The sequence below is a fragment of the Rhipicephalus microplus genome, chromosome 9 (genome assembly GCF_043290135.1).
Source record: "Rhipicephalus microplus isolate Deutch F79 chromosome 9, USDA_Rmic, whole genome shotgun sequence".
In the NCBI taxonomy this organism is placed as follows: domain Eukaryota; kingdom Metazoa; phylum Arthropoda; class Arachnida; order Ixodida; family Ixodidae; genus Rhipicephalus; species Rhipicephalus microplus.
Window position 1 is genome coordinate 32,349,787 of NC_134708.1, and position 25,912 is coordinate 32,375,698.

Here is a 25,912-nt window from a genome sequence, read left to right on the forward strand (position 1 = left end):
GCGTGCTTTAATTCCACGAGTAATATTTAGTGCACTTCAGTACAACCAAACTTTATTCAGAATGTAGGTCTATGTAGATTGTTAATTATTGTGAAGTACAATTCTAGCCCTGATTTTTTACAGTGAAAGCTGTTATGAGATCACTACACAGGTCACGCGCAGTTGTCCGCCGCTGCCGGTGTCCATAACCGCATAGCGCGAAATTAGAAAAAAAACATTGCACTAACGAAACAGTGGGGCTTTCATCCCGCGCACTGGGGGCCAGCCCAGTATTCTACCACTGAGCTACACCGGTGCTTGTGACTTGTCAAACTTGGCTTAGGCAGGCTTGATGTCGGTAAAGCAATCACGTTAATACGACTTATAAAGCATTTTAAAACAGTGAAAGAACAACCAATTGTCGCACAATGCGACTAGCATAACAAGTGGGCCGTCCAATACTCCAACCCATTACAAAAGCTTGTTCTTGTTTCCTTATTGACTGTGGTGCATACCCACTTCATCCATAATTCATCGTCAACAGCCACTGCATGAACAATTGGCACATAACTCCTTGCCTGTGGTTTTAGCGGATACCACGCTTGTCAGAAGGATGACGAAAAATAGCGTAGGGTATCAAGCAAGTGTGCTTGCAGTAGTTACCCAATGAGTGTTTCGAAAAGCTGTAAAAGGCCGCTCTTCTAGCTTTTGCTGTGACTGTGCTGCGCCTTCCACGCAGGCCTGGCTTTTTTTTTTTTTGCAGTAGTCATGTGACACTACCATTACATCGAAAAATGCTGGTAGAAGAATGTGTTAAGTCTGTTACAGGGGTCCACCCCTTTAGCCTCGTGGGAAAACATACTGCTGATAGCAAACGCTCCTATGAACATCTCAGTGAAATGTTGCTGTTGTGCGCTGCAAAGAGAGTTTACGAATGGAGTGCGAAATTACTATTTTCTCAGTTGCCTCTTTTTCATACAGAGGCCTATGCCCACTCTCTTCGGAGCATCCAGCACCTGCTCTTTGATATCGAACAGCAGATACGATGCTATTAGCGAATAGCTGACATAAATCGTGAGTGGTGTTGAAATCCGATGCACTTCTTGCCACGATTGCTGCTCCATAGTCCGCTAATATTGAACAGTAGCCACAGTAGCGCGTGCAAGAATCGCAACAGGAAGTGATCGCCTTCATCACACGTGCTGACATAACTTTTTTCCCCCATACCAGCCCTCTCTGCTTAGCTTCCAGTGCACCTGTCAGGACAAGAGATGAGAGAAAGTGTTTGAAGCATGCGACAAATCTCTGTAACATCACCTATTCTTTACGGGCGGGAGAAATTTCTGTGGCAATCAGTTCATGAATCAATAAGCTCCGATACAGTGAACATCCAGCGATTATTTGGAAAAGTGTGTCATGATAGCTTTCAGCATCATTAACAATTTCCCAGTTGCACTGACAACTTTGTCACTTCCACAGGTGACCCGCATGGCTCCGTCTTCAGCTTTCCTCTACCTGTTGGGACTTCTTCTCGTTGGCTTCAGTGTTGTCTGCAGAGCAGAAGTGCAATTTGCGACAGCCATAGACATCAGCGACCTGGGTGAGCGCGTCGTTCGTAAGGACCTGTTGCCCGCCTGTCAAGCCTGCAAGACTGTAGTCAAGACATTCCAGAATGTAAGTTTTTTTCTTGCTTCGTATGTGTTGTATTCGGCTAAATGTACAGTTAGGTCAATCTAACGAAACCCAATTTTTATGAAGTTCCTGATGTAATGAAGAAATATTGATACCCCACCAAACACCCGTAACGCTCAGTCTTATCAAGCTGAACTAACAAACCATCTTGGCTACTAAACTAGATCCAATGAAATTTCTCCAGAAATAACTGATTGGAAAAAACAGCAGGTATCATCCTATTCACAAAGACTGGATTTTCAAGCATGCACTGCAATACTGTCGCATTAAAGCATGAAGGCACCCTACTCATGATCCTGGATTTAGTTCAGTGAGGTTGTGTGCTGCACCCATGCATGGATCAGTGTAGTCAGCAGTAGGTGGCATTGATATGTATTGGGGGCAATGGGTTGTTTCATGATTGCATGTTGCTAATCGTCTCCTTGCAACTTTCTAACTTAGCCGGCCTGCACAGTCACTTTACTTGTTCTCTGCGTCTTCAAAAGTTTGGTCTTAGGTTGTGTCAGTGGCACTCGAGTTCGCACAGCTGAATTCTCCAGCAGAGTCTCCGTGCTTGCTCGGGAAACGCTGCACCCTGAGCGCGTGAAACGCTGCTCCCTGAGCCCTGAGCGCGTCCACTCGACGCGGTTGCCCATTGGTTCAACGAACATTCAAAAAACAAAAAGTGAGCCTTCGAGCCGGGACCGCATAGCAACGCATCGCCAGAGAGGGGAGAACGAGCCGAGATTCGAGCCGGGACCGCAGAGCGAGCCGAGACGCGAGTGGCGTCGGACGTATCCGATCGAGCTCCTCCATCGAGTCCAGTTTCCTTATACATGTAACCACTGCCGATTCACCTGTAACTTAGCACAATACAGTTTTTCTTAAAATTTGAACCTTGCCTTGACTACATTCATTCGGACATCGCTGACATGTCGCAGCCGACAGGATGTGAATCGACCGAGCTGCATGCGGAGGAGGAAACGACGCCACGAGAAGGAGGGACGCCGCGCCGTACATCGTCTCGGGACTCCGAAACGACCATCGTCGAAAGCGTGTTCACGACCCTCGACCACAGCATGATGGCCAATGCAACGAAAAAGCAACTCGTCGACAAGCTGAGAGTACGAGGTCTACGGTGCTCCGGACGAAAGGACGAGCTTATCGCAAGAATAATTCCGCCACAACATCACTCGCCAAGCCCTAGAGCCGACGTACTTGTCAACGAAGGACCAGGCTGCTTACGACGACAGGCAGGCGCACCTGGAGACACTGTCCGCCGACAACGCGAGGCTTTGCGCTGAACTGAGCAGCCTGCAAGCCCAGCTTAACCGTGCGACCACGAGTGAACGTGAGACATTGCACGAAGCCCATCAGAACGCTTCACTGCCAACGGAACAGGTGACGACTCCAACCCTCGGGCTGCACCATTTCGTCCCTGCTGCCATAACGATGTCCTCGGGTTCGACGCGGCCACCGTCACTGAACGACGGCACCAACCAAGACGCGGCACGCCCCGCCGCGCCGACCGTTTCAACGCACGAGGGAGAACTTTTCATGGCCCAGATCCTCGCCGCGCTCGTGAACACACAAGCTCTTCTCGCCAACACGCTGTCGAGAGGTCCACCGACAACAAGCCCGATCCAGATTCATTCCACAAGCGACACGTCATCCTCAATCCCCTTGTTCGATGGGACGCCGCAACAAAGTGCTCACGAATGGATTATGCAAGTGGAGAGAATCGCAGCGCTCGCCCACTGGACGCCATCGCTGACGTTGGTGACAGCAGCAAGCCGCTTGACGGGATCTGCCAAGAATTGGCAGAGCGCCTACGGCTCACAGTATGACACCTGGGAGCAATGGAAGGAAGCGCTCATTCTCCGATTCAAACGAAAGCTGACAATGCAGGAGTTCCTCGAACTGCAGACGAAGCGCCGCCTTCAGAGCCACGAGACCATCGTCGAGTACATGTACTCGAAGAACGCCATTCTGAACAAGGCGCCGTACCGTTTAGCAGAGAAAAAATGTATTTCCCTCATTCTCAGCAGCATTGAGGACGACACATGGGCCAACCCACTCGCAGCGCAGCTGTGTGGCACAGTAACCGAACTCATTGACAGAGCGGCTTTGCTCGACGCGAGGCGTCGCACGACCGTGTGTGCCGAGAACGACAAGAAACCGTCATAGTCTACAGCGAGCCGTGGTCAGGGTTCGAACCAGCGGGTGCCAGGCAGCAGCTCTGCCAACTTGCCGAAGGCCAACCCGCGCAGCGATTTCTCGGGAGCTCCACACCCGCGGCCCATCTCTGCTCGTTCGTGCTTCAACTGCGGCGACATCGGTCACCTGTCCCGTGATTGTAGAAAGCCGAAAACGCCAGCAACGATCAGAGCGGACGAGAAACGAGCGAAGAGGGACAATAGCAGCCACGAAACAGGGACTACGTCACCTAGGCAAGCAAACTGTTTTTTGCATTTGACGGGCGGCACATTACCAATAGTGTCCGGTACTGCTAACAACCGACCCATCCGGGTGTGCATTGACAGTGGCGCCAACTTATCCATCATGAAGGCCAATGCCTTGACGGACGACATTCCCACGCACGCATAGGTATCGCGCGAGAACATTGAAGTTCTCAACCGCAGCATATGCCCAACTCTCGCTGCAACGCTTGATGTGACACTGGGCACCACGAATGTGCGACTCGAGGACGTCGTGGTAACGGAGTTGCCCAGCGGCATCGACCTGATTCTGGGATCAGACTGGCGACGAGTCGCGAACGTCGACGTAACGTTTCACACGTCAAACGATGTGACTATCGTTCCAGTCGAGCCCTCCGGAAAATTTTCATCCTCCGAAGTGCCACCCCCGAAACAAGGCACACCACACCACGCTTATTGCGACGTTCTGCCGGCAATCGGACGAGAGTGTTTCCAAAGACGAAGGGTACGTGCGCCTCAACACGAAATGTCCCGCACCTGACGAAGACTTCACGAGTCTAGTCGAAGACGCTACACGGAAGATAACGAAGGATGCCACCGAGGCAGAGAGGGAACAACTTCACGCAATTCTGTTAAGGCATCACCAAGCGTTCACTTCCAAAGGCGACACTTTGGGCATGTGTCCACACACCGAGCACAGCATCGAACTCAGAGACAATATACCAGTGTTATCGAGGCCGTACAGGTGCTCACCGGCTGATCGCAAGTTCATCCGAGAACAGGTAAATGACTACCTCTCCAAGGGCATCATAAGGCCGAGCGAAAGCGAGTACGGTGCTCCAACGATAGTCGTCGACCAACCGCACCACCTGACGACTCCACGAAGAATGGTACACGACTATCGCAAGCTCAACGAGAAAACTATCAACCTTTTTTATCCAATGCCCGTCATGGAAGACGTTATTGACGATGTCATGCGCGACGGATCGGCTTACTTCACTGTGTTGGACGTGAAACGGCATTTCTGACTATACGAATGAAGCCGGACGACGTACACAAGACGGCATTCGTCACTCCATATAGAAAGTACCAATACCTTCGAATGGCCTTTGGGTTTTGTAAGGCCCCTCAGACCATGCAAAGAGTCATGCGTCGCACGTTCGATGGCTTACCTAGGACAGCTACGTACATGGACGATGTCGGGCAGGGAGCCACAACAGTGAGGGAGGCTTTGAATTTGCTGAACGAAGCACTCAGGAGAGTCGTGATCAATGGCTTGAAGATGGATCTCCGGAAATGGCAGTTGATTCAAGACAAAGTATCTTTCCTGGGTTACGTGATCTTCGCCGAAAGACGAACACTGGACGAATCCAGAGTTGCCGCTGTCGAGAAGTTCGAGCCGCATCGCAACGCAAAGAAGCTGTACTCCTTCCTGCAGTTCGCTAACCACTACGGAAAGTTCATACCGGAGTTTGCAAAGGTCACGCACAAGCTACGGCACCTTCTGGCGAAGGACGTTCCTTTCGTATGGGCTGACGCTCATGAAGCAACCGTCAACGCCATAAAACACGCCTTGAAGAACTCACCGATTTTGGTGAGCTTCCGTCCAGACTGCCCGACTAACGTTCACGTCGACGCTTCGCAAACCGGGCTGGGTGCGGTGCTTTCTCAAACTCAAGACGGAAAGGAGCGAATCATAGAGTACGCAAGCAGATCACTAAACGAGCACGATCGTGGTCTACACTCTAATATGCTCGAGTGCATGGCGCTCCACTGGGCGATCACTGAGAAGTTTTCGGTCTACCTGAGAGGAGGCCCTCGTTTTACAGTGTTCACGGACAACTTCAGCTTGTCATATTTCGTCCAAAAGGGAGCCAGCAACCGCAGATTTGCGAGGTGGACGCTCGACTTAGCAGAGTACACCTTCGACGTCAAGCACAAGCCAGGACGCCAGAACTCCGCTGCTGACGCACTCTCGAGGCAGTCTGAATCTGCAGAGGCTTTCGACCAGGGCGTTTCGACCCGAGACCTCCACTGCTACGCAGTAGTGGTCGGCAAACACAGTCGCCTACGCGAGTTTCAGGAGAGGGATACTGACTGCAAAAGATTTTGGGAGGAGGCCAAGCACAAATCTTCAGACTACGAGATCGAAAACAACATACTGGTGAAGAAATCTCTCGAGGGAAGACGGGTCCGTCGGAGGGTGATCATTCCCGCTGCCCTACGAAGCAGTGTGATAATTGTTTTCCATGACAACAACGGCCACCTTGGCGTCGAGAAGACAAGAGACCTGATCCAGCGAAAGTACTGGTGGCCATCGATGAGAAAGGACATACGCGAGTATGTTGACTCCTGCCACACGCGCCAGACTATCAACGCCCGCACGACACGGAATGAAGGTTGCCTCATCCCACGCGATATTCCTACTGAGCCAAATGCGGTGATATCCCTGGATCACATGGGTCCGCTAAACGAGAAGGGAGACCACATCCTCGTGTGTATCGACCACGCCACGACCACGCCACGACCACGCCACCACGCCACGCCGTGACCGTACCGAGCACTTCGTCGACGCACTACCTTGACTTCATGACAAACCGGTGGATTTTGCGATTTGGAGTTCCCAGCGTCATTATTACGGACCAAGCCAAGTGATTCGTGAACAAGAAAACCAACCAATTCCATCACAGACTGGGAACTCCCCACCGTACTGGCCACAATCAAACGGACTGATCGAGCGAATGGTAGAAACATTGAAACAGGTGCTACACAAAATGCTAAACAACAAGGACAAATGGCAGAAGGAGCTACCCCGAGCAACACTAGCAATCAACGCCACGAAGCATCGTCACAGTGGCCACAGCCCATTTCGACTCATGCACGGCTACGACCCAAAACTGCCAGGAGAGCTCAACCTCGCCTCAGTCGAGGGAGACATCGACGAGTCTCATAGACTACACGACTTTGCAAGGGGACGTGCGGAGACAAGAGAGAGGCTACTGCAGAGTCAGCGCAAAACAACGGTCCGATACGGCAAGAAGCGGCGAACTCCGAGGTTCATATCGGGGGACCTCGTCCTGCTTGAGTTGAGCGCTCGAGGCACATTAGACCCTCGCTATGAAGGTCCGTTCGAGATAACGGCCCTCGTCGGAGGAAACAGGGCTGAGATCCAAAGAGTACCCCACACACCGGGCATGATCAACCAAAAAATCGTCAACGTGGAGCAGCTTCGTATATATAAGGAGCCGCTCCTAGAAGTTACGGAACCATCGCCATCTAACGACACGCACGCCTGAGGACAGGCGCAATTTTCGGGAGGGCCGTGTCAGGGGCACTCGAGTTTGCACAGCTGAATTCTCCGGCAGCGTCTCATTCTCCGGCAGCGTCTCCGTGCTTGCTCGGGAAACGCTGCACTGCGTTAACGTGGACTCCGAGCCCTGAGCGCGTCCACTCGACGCGGTTGCCCATTGGTTCAACGAACATTCAAAAAACAAAAAGTGAGCCTTCGAGCCGGGACCGCATAGCAACGCATCGCCAGAGAGGGGAGAACGAGCCGAGATTCGAGCCGGGACCGCAGAGCGAGCCGAGACGCGAGTGGCGTCGGACGTATTCGATCGAGCTCCTGCACAGAGTCCAGTTTCCTTATACATGTAACCACTGCCGATTCACCTGTAACTTAGCACAATACAGTTTTTCTTAAAATTTGAACCTTGCCTTGACTACATTCATTCGAACATCGCTGACAGTTGGGTGGATGGGCAATGCTGGGAAGCACACTTGTGGATTAATGAGAAGGCTGAATGTGTTAAGATTTGCTTGGCTCTCTCGGGCTACAATCTTGAGAGTGCTCTGAACTCCCGCAGATAGTGAGAATTCAGTATCAACCAGTCGATTGTACTATTAGCACGACAAGTTATGCTGCCATCTTAGGGACTTTGGTAGTTATGTACTAAGTTCGATTGTTCCGGATGACGGCATCTGTGCAGGGCATTGAGCGAACAAAAAGGAGTCGCTTCGATGGAGGAGACGTCGACTGGGAGTCCAGGAATATGGGGAAATACTCGAAAAGGTAAGGAGAGGAAGCTCGGACAGGCTGTAAGTGGTAACCAAAAAAAAGTGTTCCTAATGCTTGCATCTGTGGGTTCAAAACTTATTTCACTCATGCACTGAGACATTACACAGGCAGTGCGGATTTTTATGTCCCTAGCAAATTGTATTTTTGTTTCTGCTGGGGTCTCTTGCTCAATTTCTCACAATGTCGGCCTTTATGATTCGTAATAAACACACATTTTTATGCGAAAGAGTAGTTGACATAAAGTGGCGTTTGAGATAAAAAGCAAACAAGAAAAATTATTAAAGCTGGCACAGTTATTTAAGTGGTTTTTATTTCTTCCTTGAGCATTGAGTTTGACATTATCTTCAGCAAGTAGCTATTAATTCTTGCTCAATTTGTGTGTGTTTGTGTGTATTTCTATTTTGCAGTGAGATTAGGTTCATCGAAATCCAGGAGCACCTCTGCCTGGAGATAGTCAAGGGCCAGGAGCATGTAAGGATGTGCATCTTTTATTTTTTTTTATTGAGTGAAGGGAAAAGACTATTGCGACCATGGTTTGACTGACCCCCTCAGTCTCTCGGATACAACACGTGGCTACAATTATGTACAACAAGACTAATGCACAGTACAATGTTCTGTGCACTTAAAAACGAGATGTCAGCAGATGAAACTACAAGTACAACAAATAACAAAAAAGCTTTATCTCTATGTACAGTGAACACTGCCGATTGAGGAAATTGAGCTAAAGGTGTTTCGGTACACCTCACACGGGCCCCACTTCCCTTCGGTATTTGTGCGATAAAGTTTACTCAGCTGTTGTTCAGTGCTTATACAGTATTATACAATGCTATGCATTGTGTCGGATATACAGTGCCATGAAGTCACTATATCCAATGAAAACACAGCTATAACCACTGCAAGAGAAAGTACTGTTACCCAATCAAGGATACTTAACTATTAAGAGAAGACCTCTTTAATTAATATTAAGTATTTATCAAATACAATAAAATATCAACCTGGTGAAAAGGTTGTGAAAAGAAAAATTTACACCCTTATTGTCTGTAGCGCTCGTGTCTTTTTTGTCCTTCTTGTCTCTGTGTCGTCGTTTTGTTCTCGCGCTATAACTATCGTCATGCCATACCAACTAGCCCAAGCTGCCACACTTCTATGTAGCACAAAGCGGCGAAGCACTTCATATGGTATTTTTCTCAAAAAGAAAGTTTCTTATCTGATAGAAACTATTTAGTTCTTAGTATGAATATTTATTTAAGCGTGTACCGTATAAACCCGTGTACGGGCCGCACTTTTTTTTCAGGAAGTGAGGGCTAATTTTCAGGTTGCGGCCCATACACGAACTTTTTTTTTTGGTGAACTAAAAACAACGTACCAGTTAGTGAACGAAGAGCGTTTATTGCAGTATGCCGCGTGTGCGCTTAATCGTCGTCACTCGACGAGTCCTCTAACTCGGAGTCCGAGATAGTGTGTTGCGGAGCACCATCATTCCACAAACAGTCATCTTCGATGCCATCCAGGCTGTTGGATATCCCAGTGACCTTAAAACTTCGGGACACAATGTCCGTCGACACCGAGCTCCACGCCGACAATACCCAACCGAGAACAGTAGCAAGCGGTGCCCTCTTCAGCCGTCCGGTCGGCGTCTGCTCATGGTTGCCGGTTGCCATCCATTCCGTGTAGAGTCTTCGGGATTCAACTTTGAATGGTCGATTCACGCTCACATCCAATGGTTGCAACATTCCTGTGAGGCCGCCTGGAATCATGGCCATGTCTGTGCAGACACGGCGCAGCTTCTCCTTCATCTTATCGATAAGGTGGCCGTGGAAACTATCCAATACTAAAAGTGAATGTTTGGCCAACAAAGCTCCCGGTCTGTTCTGCCAAACACTTTTCACCCAGTCTAGCACCGAATCATCGTTCATCCACCCCTTCTCTTGGGCTCTAACTATGATGCCCTTGGGGAAAACTTCGTTGGGAATTCTTTTCCTTTTCAAAACAATGTACGGGAGTAGCTTCCGCCCGTCCGCGGTCACACAAAGCATCACAGTGCAGCGTTGGCGCTCAGCGCCGGTGGTCTGCACGGCGACACTCTTCTTGCCTTTTACTTCGACTGTGTAGTTCTCAGGAGAGTCAAACCACACAGGAGTTTGATCAGCGTTCGCTATTTGCGACAACAAATAACTGTGCTGATGGCGCAGGCTGATGACATGCTTGTGAAAACTAAGCACCTTGTCGGTATAGTCTTCTGGCAGCCGCTGGCACAGCGTGGTCCTTCGCCGAAAAGAGAGTCCCTTCGCACCCAGCCAGCACTAGCCTTGAAATCCCCGGCCGGTATATTTTTCGCACGTGCCAAGGCTAGTGCCTTCATGCACAGCATGTCTGTAGTGAGCGCAAAACCATCGTTCCGCACCTCAGTCCCATAGCGGAGCAACTCCTCTTCCAAATCAGGATACTTGCACTGTTTTCCTCGGAAAGCGCGCTTTTTGATGTTGGTGTTCTGCAAGGCTTTCTTCTGGGCGCACCAACGTCGAACACACTTCTCGTCAACGTCGAATTTTCTGCCAGCGGCCCGTTTCCCGTGCTCGAGGGCAAACTCGATCACCTTTAACTTATAGCCAGCTGTATAGCTTTTCAGCTGCTTGCCCATCGTGCCAAAACGTAAACGTCCTGCAGAAAACTAGCTACGAGTCCCAGAGTCATTCAACGGTGCGCAAAACTCGAGCACATGGCAGGCTGAACAGCACAATGACCGAACAACGCACAAATACCAAAGTTGGTGATGCTAATGCCGATATGGATAGTGCGTTTGTATAGAAGTGTCAGAAGTTAAAAATAAAATCCCGCTTTAACCTTTAGTTGGCAGGTGTATGAACACTACTGAAAAAAGTTAAAATTTTTAGCCAACTTCATGAACATATTAGCATGAAGAAAACCAACAAATTATTCAAATGCTGTACTATATGGTGATGATGAGAATTGCGTTCTCTAGCATCATCTACTGATAACGCCTAGTAGCTCACACACGCGCGCGCATTTTGAATACGCATGGGTCAAGGAAAGTGCGGATGCGGCCCTTACACACAACTTTTTTTTTAATATATGCTTCTTAAAAACGGGATGCTGCCCTTACACGGGTGCGGCCCTTACACGCGTGTATACGGTAGTTTACTTTCTAAAAAACACAAGCAGATTAGCTCGTAGCTTTGTGGTCATCAATTTTCACTCTCAGGGTGTAAGAAAGCTGGACAAGCAACAGTGACAAAACTCGCAAAGTTCTTTATGCATGCAGCTAAGAGGACTAAGTTGATGATGGTGCTGACAGTTTTTAATACCATTCATGTTGATGACAACGACACTGACGGACAATTTTCCCATTTGACAAAGTATATAAGGCTTTCACCTTAAAAGGCCAGGAAACAGGCTCTGACATAATTTTTTACAACCCGCAAACAAGCTCGCCAACTCGTGCAGCAAACTGCGGCGATCACATTTTCCGAATATTACAGCGCTGCTCAGGCTCTCCATTTCGAAAAACAATCCCGTGCCTGTTTCCTTTGTCTTAGCCATCCTCCACTTACACGCACTGTGACGAAAGCTTGCCCAAGGGCAACATAACTACTGAGCCTGTCGATTGGTTCCTTGCCCTACGAAACGGTGCCTCGGTCCTGTGGTGATGCAGTCTTGGCCGCGCAGTCCACATTTTAATTTTTTGTGCGGCCCTTTGCCCTTTTGTAAAGCCCAAGACTGCCAGTAAAAGCGATATTGTCAGAACGAAGGCCAACGAGATAAAGGAAGTCTTGCTTCTTTACTGCTAGCGAAGGGTGCTCCTCGAACTGCGTTTTCTCCACGTGCCCCTATGATGCATGTTCATGTTGAGGATGCCCTGCTCGGTCATTTGCTCCGCACGTATTGCTGACGTCTTGTCACGTTGCCGAATTGGGAGGAGTCACAACCATTATTATGGAGCTACTTTTTTTCATTGCGATCTTCTGCAATCATCCATGCAGTGCAGAAACATGGCCGCACAGTACGAGGAACACTTGGAAGAGTGGTGGTTTGAGCATCAGGACGAGGAGCCCGATCTGCACAAGTACCTGTGCATCGACCAGGCTAAAGGTACGACCCAGACATTTAAGTTGGCGGTTTGAGCTCTTTGCATCATGATTTTGATGCACACTTGGGCCAAGCATTTTTTGTAGCAATACTTAAGCAAATGTCTTCTCACAAATTATTAATGGTTGATAGCAAAACTAGCTTGAATTGAATTTTGGGCTATGTAATAATATAGTGAGGACCGTGTGCACTATATTATTAACCTTTTCTTGTCGAGTGATTTGTGTAGGAATTGTATCTGCATGCAAAAAGTGTACATTAGTACCAGAATTTCTTAATGAATCCTTAAGGCAATTGAATCTCGGGAATAAGACAGATGATGACTATTTTAGTTTGTCGTTAGTGATTTGTCTGTTGTCATAATGATTCTTGTTTTTTGTGCTCTTGTTGTGCGAGGGAATTGCATTTCCAAAGGTAAAAGCGCTACCGAGGTTTCATTGCCAGGTCATGTGGTCCTTCCCGCCATGATTAGGTCAAGTCGGTCTACTGAAGCTAGCATGGACTTCTTTTTTTAGAATGATCATTTGCTGAGCAAGTTGATACTTCATCTTGAAGAAAGCAGCCAACTTTGTTTGTTGAAAAAAGATATCACTTAGTCACAATTTTTGTTTTGCTGTTTTGTTCTGGTGGGTGTTGCACAACCAGCTAAACTATCACGGCAGAGTGCTTTCTATTGCAAAATGATAGTACACTCGCCAGATTAACCATGGTTATTACTGCATTGGCCAAGTTAAGATGTTATAAAATACAAATATTGGTTGTAAGTGCATGTTTAAGGCTCTTAGGCAGTCAAATTTCATTGGGAGCCCTCCATAGTGGCATCCCTTTGAGCTCCTTTGGCGCTCAGCAAAGCCCAAAAATTATACTCTGTTTTATGTATCTGGTGCAACTCTATAGAACGTAGCGATACTTCTTGTAGTAGATATGCTCGCACTAAGAAATATTCAATCATTCTACCTCCCATAGTAAATTCTTTGTGCCTTAGAAACACACAGACCTCGTTATTTATATATTGGTCAATAGCTAGTTCTAGGTCACGTAGCTTTGCTTCTTTAAATGCGAAGCGTTTCTTAGCAAACTTCTGCGACTTTGAGCATATCTATCTATCTAGTTGCGTACGTTCGGGTGCTCTCATGGTCACCCTCTTAAGTTGGCGTGAACCAAAATTAGCATGGGAGGGTAAGATGGTTTGAAAAACATGACGCGCTGGTCAAGACATGAATAATGTCATAATACCATCACGTGCGTCATCGAACACTTCCTGCCAGACCCACGGTGGGTATGTGCCGCTGGTATGCGGGTATGTGTCACTGTTTATTGACACTTGTATCTACCCAGGAACGACGAGAGCACACATGGATAATTTTAACGCACGAGCATTAACAAATAGCCGACATAGGTAGAGTCGACCCGACGAATGCAAAGAATAAATGTCAGGGTCCAAGCTGGTATCAAGCACTTTGTGTGGCAATCAAGCATTTTACCACATAGCTATGCCAGGTCTCGTTACTACTTATCAAATATAGATGCTAATCTTCGTGAAACGTCAATAGTGGTCGCTGTGCTGCCTACCCAATTTTATAAACTTTACATATGTACTGCATTGATACACCCGTCACGTCAGGTTGATGTCAATCGTGTTTAGTTCCCATGCGCTGAAGTTGATTCATGTAGCAGTGTCCAGGGCCAGCATCGTCATGAGCATCAGCAGTTCATATCAGCTTCTGGTGTTGCTAATACGCATGTTCTAGTTGGCATCGTTGTGCAAGTGCAAACAACTGGTTATATAAACATCTGCAACTATTCAATATAGTATGTCTGTGCGTGCAACATTTGTACGTATATTTAGCATCATTTCATGAAATGTCGCTCGATAAAAAAAATTGCAACACGGTCACCTTCCCTCCGCATGCTTCGCCTAATGTCGATCGCCAGGTACATGGCAACTGCCGAATTTTTTTCGTATGGTGGCGTCCATCATAAGGTCGGCTAGTGCGCAGCCGGGCCCAGTCACGGAGACCATGTTTACAACTACGAAATCCAATGGAATGGAAAAACTTTATTTTTGTCCTGTAGGACGCGCATAGCGGGCATCTCCCATGTAGCACCGACAGGGAGTGCTTGAATCCAAGCACAATTTGCGTAAACTTGCAAAATGTTTTGCTAACCAAACTTCTTGCATACTTTCCATAGCATTGCATCAGATGTATGAACCAGAGTGCAGTCTAAATTCTGTTCAGAGGTGTAAGGGTGTTTCATAGGGGTATCACAGCAGGGATGTGTATCAGGGGTGTTGTAGTGGGGTAGTTTTGGGGGGAAGCGGGGTTATAACAATGTCGCACCATGTACCTGGTTTGTTGTCTCTTCCTCATAGCTTGCTGCCCGGAAAACTACTATGGCCCCAACTGCGATCCTTGCACAGGAGGAGCTGAGAACCCATGTAACGGGCATGGCAGGTGCAAAGTACGGGCTTTACATTTTTTTTTTGTCTCTATTGTGAGCGTACGGTCAACTTTCTTGCATCTTCTAATGTTGCGTTTTCCCTGCACGGATCTCAACTGCCCCCTTGTAACCCAGATTCTCCTGATGGCGCTTCCTGCATTGTTGAGCTCTACGCTCGGTTACAACTTAGAGGGGCCCTGCAATACTTTTTCAAGTAATCGCCGAACGATTTCATTGAAAGAGCTCATTGCTTCGCTAGTCAACTGCCTCAAAGAACTTTAGAACCCGCCAGGTATGAGTGGGATTAGAGTGATTGGTCACATGTTCCAAAATCTCTCACTCCGTTCGTGCCTGCAAGTGCACTGAAAGCTACGCAGGGAGGAGGACGGCAAGGGTTCAAGAAGATGTGTCCCTTCATTGGCATGCTTCATGACCTCGACTGGATTTCTTTTCGTTTTTGTTCGAACGCGCGGCTTACTTTCATTGTGTTTACGAGTGCGCACGTGGGCGCACGGTGGCATTCCGCGATGGCCATTGTAACTATGCAACTCGCAACGCTCAAATTGACTGACAGAGGTAGGCTTTTGGTAAAGGGCACAGTAATTAGGGTATACGATTAAACCCCCTATGAAGAGACACTGACATAACACACACTTGGGGTATATGAGACACCAGTGTGCTGCATCGAAGTAAAGGTTTATAAGCTAATGCATAACGTAGGAGCCTGCTTAGAAGAGCGGCGACTCATATAAAAGATGAGAATCGCTGCTCCATGCATGTCCCTTATGAAGAGGTTCAACTGTAGAGCATCATCTGTAGAGAGAAGAGCACTTTCTAGCTTACTTTGAGAATTCTCAATTTTATGCAGTATGCTGTGCCATAATGTGCGGCTTCTATGTTGTCAGAAGCCTTAACTAACGATCATCAGCATTTTCTTGTGCTGAAAAAGTTTTGAAGAGCTTTTTTAAAAAGAAGTCTGTTCTGCCCACTGCGATCGAGTGCAATTGCCTAAATGTTTCATACAATAATGCCTTCTCAGTTTTCTGATGCGAAGCGCTTCTTGGGTGTTTTATATAGTTGACTTTTCCCATACGAACACACATTTTTTTTCGCTATGTTCATGTAGCAAACTTGAACGTCCTTCTAAATTTTATCACCGATCCTGACATTGCAGCTCAGTCGAACTTAATGCTTTGTGTATTAGTAAAGGCCTTTTAAATCGTAATACATATGTATAGTAACTTCATCCGAGAAAAAGTATTTAAAGGGAAACCAGCTAGTATAACTGTCCTTCACGGTGAAGGGCAGGCACGGCCAAGTCTTGTTGCAGAGGTTACATTTTTCTTAGGTTGTAACTGAGCGTAGTTGCTGCCATTGCCCATGCCATTATTGCATTGAAACTTTCATTAAAGAAGCCAGTAAAATTGCCAATTTACTTTGCTGTGTCGAAGATAGTTCAATGACTATTCAAGCACTCATGCAGTTTCTGAAGGATTCAATTTTACATGAGAGGGCACCGCAACAATGTTCAAATGATACAGCAGTAGAGTAGGGGTGTATGCAAATATTCGAAATCTAGAATATTTTTCGATTACGTGCGTGCTATTCAATTCTATTCACCCTATAGTTTTCCTATTCGAACTATTCGAACTTCCCAAGGATAAATACAGTCAACGTCCGATTGGCAGTGGGCCCTTCAGTTGCTGCAACCCATCACACTTGATTGGAGCAAAGCTGCCTTTCGGGCTCTGCTATAGTCACAAATGTATTGACTCGAGACAATGCCGACTCCAACATGGAGATGATAAACTGGGCATGAAATCGCATGCCGAAGATTTTAGCATCCAAAATTTCAGATTTTTTTATATACTGACGTATGCGAGGCAGATTTGAAGCTTTGAGTTGGGTGTCCACAAAGTTGAAAGAAGAGGCTGAGGAAATAGCGTCCTTGCCTTTTATGTGTGCAGTGTTGACAACGCTTTGGTTGGATCAAATCTCATACATAAATACTATGCAGCCTCTGCATTGCCTCATTGATGGTAAGTCAACTAAGAAACACACCCTTGCCAGCGCTTCATCAATCTAGCCAAAAGAAACATTTTCTTGTTGCTAGCTCATAAGAGTATGCATGGGAATTGTCTACAACTTTTTCTGCAATTTCACTTCAAAGTATTCGATTCTCGCTCACACTTCAATAATTGAATTTGCTTTAGTCACAAATTTTTTGCCTTTCGCACATAGTACAGTCAAGGCTGATACCCGCAGGTTGTGGTATAGTACTCGGCTGCTGACCCGCAGGTTGTGGGATTGAATCCCGGCTGCGGCGGTTGCATTTTCGATGGAGGCGAAAATTCTGTAGGCCCGTGTGCTCAGATTTGGGTGCACGTTAAAGAACCCCAGGTGGTCAAAATTTTTGAAGCCCTCTACTTTAGCGTCTCTCATAATCATATGGAGGTTTTGGGACGTTAAACCCCACATATCAATCAATCATAGTACAGTCAAACCCAGCTGTAACAAGCACTATGATTTTTGATAGTTTGTTCAAAATAAAAAAAATTAATGTAGCTGATCCTGTTTTTAATGAATTCTAGCATCTAGTTTGTAATTAAGAAGATTGCCAAGTTTGACAAAAATGCACAAACAAAAGGCATAACATACTCGAAGTCCCAGAATGTGCATTTACTTGCCATAGGCAAGGGGTATTAAAAAAAAATTTGCTGGACTGGAAGCTCCCGCAATGCCTTGCCAGCAAAAGTGAAGCCAGCTTTTGCCCACCAGAGAGCTCAAAAACATGCTCTTTTCCGGTAGTGGCCACTTAAAAATCTAGTGGTTTTGACCTGTTAGTGTTAACACTACATAATTATAAATAAAAGATAGCTGTTCCTGACAATATAACACATAGAGACGAGTATTGGTGACTTAATCTCCTGTAAACGTTACCTCCAAGCCGAGTTTTTTTGCCAAGGCAAACTAGTAACACTAAGGTGCACTTGGAGCACTATCTGACCTGAAAAAGTGACCCCATAAAGTATTTGGGCGTACAAGGAAAATGCTCCATTTTTAATCACCGAACGGTGACAGTTTTTCATGCCCCTAGTAACATGGCGGCCGCAGCCACCATCCTTTGGTGAGTACAGCTTCACTCTTAAGCATTAATTTTCACTCCAGCAATTTTTTTTAATACCTCCTTGTTTGCACTGTGCGCTTGGCAACACAAACGTTAATAACATTTTAAACTAGTGAAATAATGTCAACCAACTCTCATCTATTGTGCCACTTTAGGCTATTTTATGCCAGTTAGGCCAGTGTGAGCGAGAAAAATGTGATCGATGACACACGAGCACGGTATCACCACTTTGTAAAGAACATGTGGACACCAGTGATGCATGTTTCAAAGTACAGTACTGTGTTGGTATTGTTTGTGACAGCTATGTATAAATAAATGCTTCACCAGCTCTGATTAACAAGTTAGTAGTTATAACTTGTGCATAACTACAAAAGGTTTAGTACATGAAAGAAATTGTAGCCAGTTTCATGCCGTGAAAGCTATTGGGCAGCAAGGTTGTTGGCCTTTGCGTAAAGCATTAAATTTGGCTGCCAAGTTTCGATAATGTGTTGATAGGCAGCATTATCATCATTTTGTTTTATTTATTTACTTTCCCCTCCTGTTGTATCACTTGTGACTACTACTGCTACTATGACAGTAATGGCACAGGGTGGACCAAGACAGCTTTGCTCTAAAAGAAATATGATATGTATATCACTACAAGAACTAATGAACAAACACCATCCCAAAAATGAACTAATGATTTCTTTTTCAATAAAAGTATAATATTAATTTTATAGACAATTGCAAATTATTGCACAACCTAGTCCCACGGATAGACCCGGCTAAACTAATTTTTGCTCTTGACAGGGCTCTGGAACGCGCAAGGGCAACGGCAAGTGCGAATGCCACCAGGGTTACACAGGTGAGCTGTGCGACTCTTGCACCGAGGGCTACTATGAAGACAAGCCGGGTGCCAATGGCACCAGGACCTGCACCAAGTGCGACCCATCGTGCAAGGGCCCCTGCACTGAGGCTGGCCCCAAGGCGTGCAAAGAGTGCTCCGCTGGCTACACCATGAACGAAGAGCTGGGATGCGTCGGTGAGTTTAAATAATTTTATGTTGTTGCTGTATGTATTGAGTTACATTTTTGTCCTAGCTCACTTGAAAAAAAAAATTATAAAGAACAATACGAGCAGTTTGCACTAGTGGTGCTAAGCTGGACTAACAGTGGAGCTTGTGACCGACCTATAATATAAGCAAGGTACTAATTAACAGTCATAATTAGCAAACTAAATACCATGACCTTAATGAGTGGCAAAAATTTAGAAAAAATTTTGGGGGGGGGGGAATTATAAAGAACAATACGAGCAGTTTGCACTAGTGGTGCTAAGCTGGACTAACAGTGGAGCTTGTGACCGACCTATAATATAAGCAAGGTACTAATTAACAGTCATAATTAGCAAACTAAATACCATGACCTTAATGAGTGGCAAAAATTTAGAAAAAATTTTGGGGGGAGACACACATTGTGAGGTGGTAGCCGCTTTGCTTTTATGTAAATATTTTTAGTATTAATGTTAAAATCCTATTTTTAGGTGAGCAACTATGAGAGAACATGAAGGACCTTAAGCACTTCTCTTTTTCTTGAAATGCACAGCTTTGCAGTGCGATCGCACGTGAATAAGTCGCGGCCTTTTCAGGCGGCCCGAGCAATGACCGGGCGTGCAATGCTCAAATCGACCCATGGCTGAAACAGGGGCTGTGACCAGTGGTTTTTGAGCTACTATCCTTATTTGTCCAGAGAAGGGAAAGCAGTTTTTAGCTGACTAAGAATTTTTCGTTAATTCCTGGTCGCATGCTGCGTTATGATGTTTGGCTCACGTTTTTTCCGGAGCCTTAACTCGGGAGCTGCAACCCATCGGTATTGTTTTATGACCATGCTAAAAAAGGGTTGCAAGCCCCTTTATACTACTTAAACGGATCCGCTGTTAAAACCTACATTTTTAGTGGTCCTTGTATATATCTGTACTACACTCTCAGAATTGTTTTAATCTTGTGTTTACTGATATTATATTGCATTGCGCAAATAATTCTTGTGTTGGCATAGTTCTTTTGTATTACGCACATATTTTATTCTGTGCTAAGCTTATATAGCTGCCTCTGTTATTTGAGGGATTTGTGGGAAAGAAATGGGTATGATGCTCTGTCAGGCATTCATGCCTTTTAGTCGGCCTTTTAGACAAGACGAATGTACATCTTGTTATTTGTCATCAAAGATGAATGTCAGTTGGAGAAGCAGTACATCTGCAGTGTTAGCATTTGTTATACATTAAACTTTGCGTCGTTTGGTATTATACTAAACTATAAAGGAGATCCTACGACAAAGCTTCTAAAGACAGTAAAGACAAAAATGATTTTTCTAGTCTTTGTAAATAGAAATTTTATTGTACCAAAAGTGCCACTTTGATGGCGTCTGCTAAGACCTATGTAATCATTTACAGTCGAACCCCTTTATAAAAGACACCAGTGTTCCTACAGTAAAATACGGGTAGATAAGAAAATGCATGCCTGGTACTCTGCTTACGAGAAACATACGAGACGAGACAAGAATTGCTACCCGGAGCATGCCTCCTAAAAGGGGTTCAACTGTATGGTAAAAATGGTTTTCAATGTGCTCCTACGTCTGAGGGGCCTAATCTTTAGGAATAGCAAGTATTGGGAAATTCCATCCAATCAATGCCGCTTAAATATGCAAAAATACTTCAATATCTACGATGTTATGCTGATGTTCACGTGTCGGAGTTTCAGTGTGAAATTGAATAACGAGACTTTGACCTTCATTTACTCTGAATAAATGGCTTCTATAAAAGGGGTTCGTTAGTTCACGAATCAACTCCCACAAAAGTTTTTGGAGTCTGTCGAGTACAAGCAGTAATTGCTTTCTCTTGTCTCGACGAGCACTCTACAAGCCAAGCAGGGAGGAATGGCACGGGGAAAAAGGGTTACACGCGCGTCACGACATTGAGCACATCATGCTTTTTTTTTTTTTTTAAAATGCTTACTTTCAATGTTATCGCGAACGCATGCGTGAGTACGTGGCGGCCTCCTGTGATAGACGTGGGAACTATGCAGCTCATATTGCCCAAATCGGCCAGTGGCCATAAAATGGGGTATATGGCGTGGTCGTTTGGGTGTACGACATCATTTGTCGAAAAAAAAAAGGAAACGATTTCTGGCTGACTGAAAATATAATAGAAATTCAAGGCTGCACGCTGTGCTTTAATGTATGGCTCAGGAGTCTTTACCGGAGTCTCTTAGGAGCCTCTACTGATCAGCAGTGTTTTTCTGATCCTGCTAAAGAAGTGTTGCAGGCACCTTTAGTTACTCTACAACGGTGAAATTAATGACAATAATGGTCTGAAAGAATAGTTTAGATGCCTGAAGTGACTTGGTGTTTTACTTTAGTATTCCTTCTAGTTAGGTCTTCTGTGCATAGTGAAAATTCGTTCTTTCTCTTTGTACTGCAGACATCGATGAGTGCATTGAGTCTGAAGAGAACCTCTGCGAGAAGGAGAGAAACACATTCTGTGCCAACACGCCGGGCTCCTACAAATGCATGAGTGAGTAGAGCTTTGTTCTTGTATAGAGGTTCGCGAAAGCACCAAAATTCGGGTTCGATTGGATAATGATTCTAGTAAAGATCTAACTGTACATCTTTCATATGTTTATTTTCTGTATGTTTCTGTATGTCTTTCAGAAGTCGAATTTGTTCCTTTATGATGCAGCGTTGCAGGAAAACGCACTTGCCTCACTGTGACATATTGTGAAGTTTTCGGCTAAAACAAAGAGGTTCAGATATGTGATGTGGGCACATTGAAAGTGTACTAAACTAAATTTTATTTCCGAAAAAAGCTCCCAGTGCGCGATGAAAGTATTTAAAGGGGGCGGCGTGTACGTCCAATTTTTGCTCACCTCTGTTTCTCTGTTTGTTCGAATTTTATGGCCTAATTTATCGCGTCAAAACTTTTTTCAGCTGCTTTTAACACATAATATTGTGTTATATACTCACGCATATTTATGCTGTCTTTAAAAGAAAAAAATGTGCGAAAATGGCAAACACAGCCCAAATAAAGAAAAAAATTTGCCAAGTTTGACGCACCTTGCTGCGTTTTCCATTTCACAGAGGAACTTCAAAACATTGTCAAATTTATAAAAAGGCATTTGCAACATTTCTGTTACAGATTGTGTTTCTACAAGTAGGGCAAAAGAAGAAAAGAGTACTTAAGCGTGTTTTTGAAAAAAACTTCTTTTTAGAAAATCGTTGTAAGATAAAAGTGAATTTTTTTACTAGAATGACTGTGCAAAGGTCTGATATAAAGACATGAGGTAGGGCACCTGGATCAGAAAATTCACAGTTCTGTAGTGTAAAGTAGAGAGTTCGTGCGGCCTGTCAAAGAGGTACCGTATATACTCGTGTAAGGGCCGCACTTTTTTTTCGAAAATTTTGCTAGGTGCGGCCCTTACACGAATCAGGCCGATTTAGTACAGGCAGTACAGGCCAAAGGTCTGTACTGTTTATGCAACAGTAGCAGAGTGCAAGAGTCACAAATGACATGCCAGAAATGTTTTTATTCGGATTCCATTTCGCTGTCCTCGTTCTCGGAGGAGCTCGCCTCGGCGTCCGCGTCTTCCCAGAGACGGTCATCTTCGGTGCCGTTCATGGAGTTCGAAATTCCCGTTACCTTGAAGCTTTTAGCAACTACTTCTACTGACATGGCACGCCACGCATTCAAAATCCATTCACACACCTGTTGGAGCGACGCCCGCTTCAGCCGTCCTGTAGGGGTCTTCTCGTGGACGCCTCCAGCCATCCATTCAGAGTAACATCGGCGAAATTCCACTTTGAATGGTCTGTTGACGCATACGTCGAGCGGCTGCAGCACACTCGTCAGGCCACCGGGAATGACGGCCAAGTCCGTACGAGTTGCGGCAACTCGGTTCTTGACGCGGTCGGTCAAGTGGCCCCTAAAGCTGTCCAAAACAAGGAGGGCTTTCCGTTGTAACAGCCCTCCAGGTCTGTTTGCCCAGACGGTCTTAATCCAGTCAACGACCAGTTCCTCGGACATCCAGCCCTTCTCTTGCGCACGTACGACGATTCCCTGAGGGAACTTCTCTTTTGGGAGAGTCTTCCTTTTAAATACGACGTACGGCGGAAGCCTCCTGCCGTCTGCCGTGATGCACAACATCACAGTGCACCTTTGGCGTTCTGCACCAGTCGTGCGCACAGACACACTTTTCGCACCTTTTAAATCCACTGTGGTGCTTTCCGGTGCATCGAACCACACAGGTGTCTGGTCCGCATTCCCAATTTGGGACAGGTCGTATTCATGCTCCCTCCTGAGAGCATTCACGAAGCGATGAAACTTAATGACGTGGTCTTCGTACTCGCGCGGCAGTTTTTGGCAAATCGTCGTTCGGCGCCGAATAGAAAGCTGGTTACGGTTCATAAACCGCGTAGCCCAGCCCCGACTTGCCTTGAATTGTGCCGGGGGTATTTCCATGTGGCGAGCGATGCTGAGGGCTTTGACGCGTATCATGTCAGTCGATACGGCGTAGCCGTCCCTTCGTGTGTCGACGACGTAGTTGACGAGCTCGCTTTCGAGTTGCGGGTACTTGCACTTTTTCCCGCGAAACGCCTTTCGGCTCCTGTTAGTAGCGGCGAGGGCATCTTTCTGATTCATCCAGTAACGCACGCGCTTCTCATCGACGTCGTACTTTCGTCCAGCTTCCCGCTTCCCGTGCTCCTCGGCATAGTCAATCACTTGCAGCTTAAATGCTGCAGTGAATGATCTCAGATGCCGGCCCATCGTCCGTCACGTGCGCTGGCTTCTGCAGGGTTCACTACAACCAACAAAGTGACACCGACGACACCGATCTGAAGTCGCGCTGCCAACGTATCGACACGATGCTAGGAACGATGCCAACAAAGAGGCCGCACAAGGCAAATATGGCGGCGCGCTGTCAACAGCGTGGTCGGCGCGTCGGCAGAAGTAGAATAAAAGCGGAAAAGCGTGCAGCGCCATCTGGCTGTAAATGAACTAACTACACTTTTCTGGCGGGACATTTTGAACTTTTGTTTTTTTTTTTTCGAAATATCCGCTTTCAAAGTTGGGGTGCGGCCCTTACACGAGGGCGGCCCTTACACGAGTATATACGGTACTGACGCAAAAATTTTGGCCCCGCGTTTTTTTTTTTCTTCCTGCAATGTGTTTTTGGGAGCCTTTTAGTCATAACGCAACACATCAGTTTCTGCATTATGCGACAGATAATTAATTACAGACTCGTTATTACCGACCGATGTCAGTATCAGTTTTGAAAACGGCAAGCCACCAGGTGCAACCATCACCACCTAGTGGGTGCGACGCTCGACCATGTCAGCACACAGAACAGTGACGCACTTCCACGTGGTGCCAATCAAGAAGTTTCTTCGAACACAAAATGCGACAGCAGTGTTTTCAAACACAAGATTTTCAACTCGTGCACTGCAGCCACAGACTCGTGAGCAACTCGGCCAAAGAAAAATGGAGGCTATGATGTCACCATAACTTGCTGCAGCGTCGTCACGTGAGGGAAGTAGAGGTTCTCTAATGGACCCCTTTGAGGCTGTCAATAGCGCGATGGATAGGATGTCTCGTGCAAACTTCAAAATTACTTTAAAATACCTTCTAAGCTGTATTGACGGTTGATATTTCGCAGATAATATACGTATGTTGACAAGAATCGATACTGCTGGCTAGCTCAATCGCAAAATTTTGTGTCAGCGCCCCTCTAACGAAAAGCTCATTGAGCGCCAGCTACAAAAATATCTCATTGCCCCTCGCCCCTCGAAAAGTAAGCTTCACAAAGGTTGCGAGAATGAAAATGACGCAATAAGTTGTGAGCTCCAGGCCAGGGGTCAGCTGAGGCCCTCAGAGATGACGCAGAGTTGTGAACATGAGAGAGTGATCTTTATTGTTGTCCCATCCTGGCTCAAGTGGCAGAGGTCCTGCCAGAACGGTGTAAACCCCCGAGCGTGAGCACAGCCCAGGCACTTGTCTTCATTATCCATGCAGACTGGCGCCCTCGCTTTCTACTGCTTACAGCAGCATGCCTTTGTTCCTTGTATTTTCTGTGCGTAAAAGTTCTTGAAATGCAACTTGAGAACTTCTTGGCTGCCATTACGGTAAAAATATAGGCGTGTCAATAAGCCCTGCATATTAAGCAATGACAGGACAGGTCTGATTAAGTAAAGCTATAGGCCGACTTAGCACCCCCCTTTGTTGATTAGAGGGGACAATCACCCTGACCCCCTCCCCCTTGTGTGTACACCTATAGGGAAAGATGCTATGCAAGCTTTTGCAGCTCAACAAATATCATGCCAGTGGTGCAACAGTACTGAACAAACCATATCCCTTTATTAGAAGCGTTCTCTCACTTGGTCTTATCACTAATCAGTGTAGACAAATCTTCCTTGGCATCGAGACACTGGAACATCCACAGCAGGGGCGATGTCTTTGAGACCAATCTAGATGTTAAGATCTCTCTGAAATGTTTCCACAAATTTTATAGCTGTCTAGAGTCATCGTTGCTATAACTCTTACGTGCCGATGCTTTTTTTTTTTCGATGCAGCTGTTTATAATATCCTTGAGTGGTATCAAATCGTAGAAACGCTGCATGCACTTCGACCTTCCATGTGTGACTAGTGTACTACTTTGTTCGCTGTTAACCTTCCCGCGTTTTTTCTCTCGACGACTTGCAGTGTGCGACTTTGCCTGCGAAGGCTGCACCGGGGACGGACCCGACCACTGCATCAAATGTGCCAAGAGCTACGTCTTGAAGGACAAAACCTGTATCGGTGAGTTATTCGCACAACATCGTCACGCCATCTCCATCATCGTGTGCAGCACATCTCCAACACCTGTACGCTTTCCGACCTCATAACCTCTTTTTTTTTTTTTTTTTTTTGTCGTATCGTCGTCGTATCCCTCAGTCACTTGTCTTTTGCGAATCGCTTCTTGCAATAACCGAACACAAATTGACTGTTCTGTGAATGGCATAACCCGCCCATCTCAATGTGTCTAGCTGTAATGTCTTACTTCATTTTGTCTAT

General features: G+C 46.2%; 1 protein-coding gene across 9 annotated transcripts in view; it reads left to right on the forward strand.

Annotated features, from left to right (window-relative positions):
* Positions 1–25,912, forward strand: part of Creld (Cysteine rich with EGF like domains) — a 40,578-nt gene that overhangs the window by 3,415 nt on the left and 11,251 nt on the right. For all 9 annotated transcript variants that reach the window (XM_075873431.1, XM_075873434.1, XM_075873435.1 and 6 more), the window contains exons 2-9: positions 1,459–1,653; positions 8,075–8,157; positions 8,571–8,634; positions 12,165–12,273; positions 14,645–14,733; positions 18,629–18,860; positions 21,290–21,382; positions 25,562–25,657. In XM_075873431.1, coding sequence (XP_075729546.1) covers positions 1,468–1,653; positions 8,075–8,157; positions 8,571–8,634; positions 12,165–12,273; positions 14,645–14,733; positions 18,629–18,860; positions 21,290–21,382; positions 25,562–25,657 — 952 coding nt within the window. In that variant the 5' untranslated portion in view covers positions 1,459–1,467. The remainder of the gene's footprint in view (positions 1–1,458; positions 1,654–8,074; positions 8,158–8,570; positions 8,635–12,164; positions 12,274–14,644; positions 14,734–18,628; positions 18,861–21,289; positions 21,383–25,561; positions 25,658–25,912) is intronic.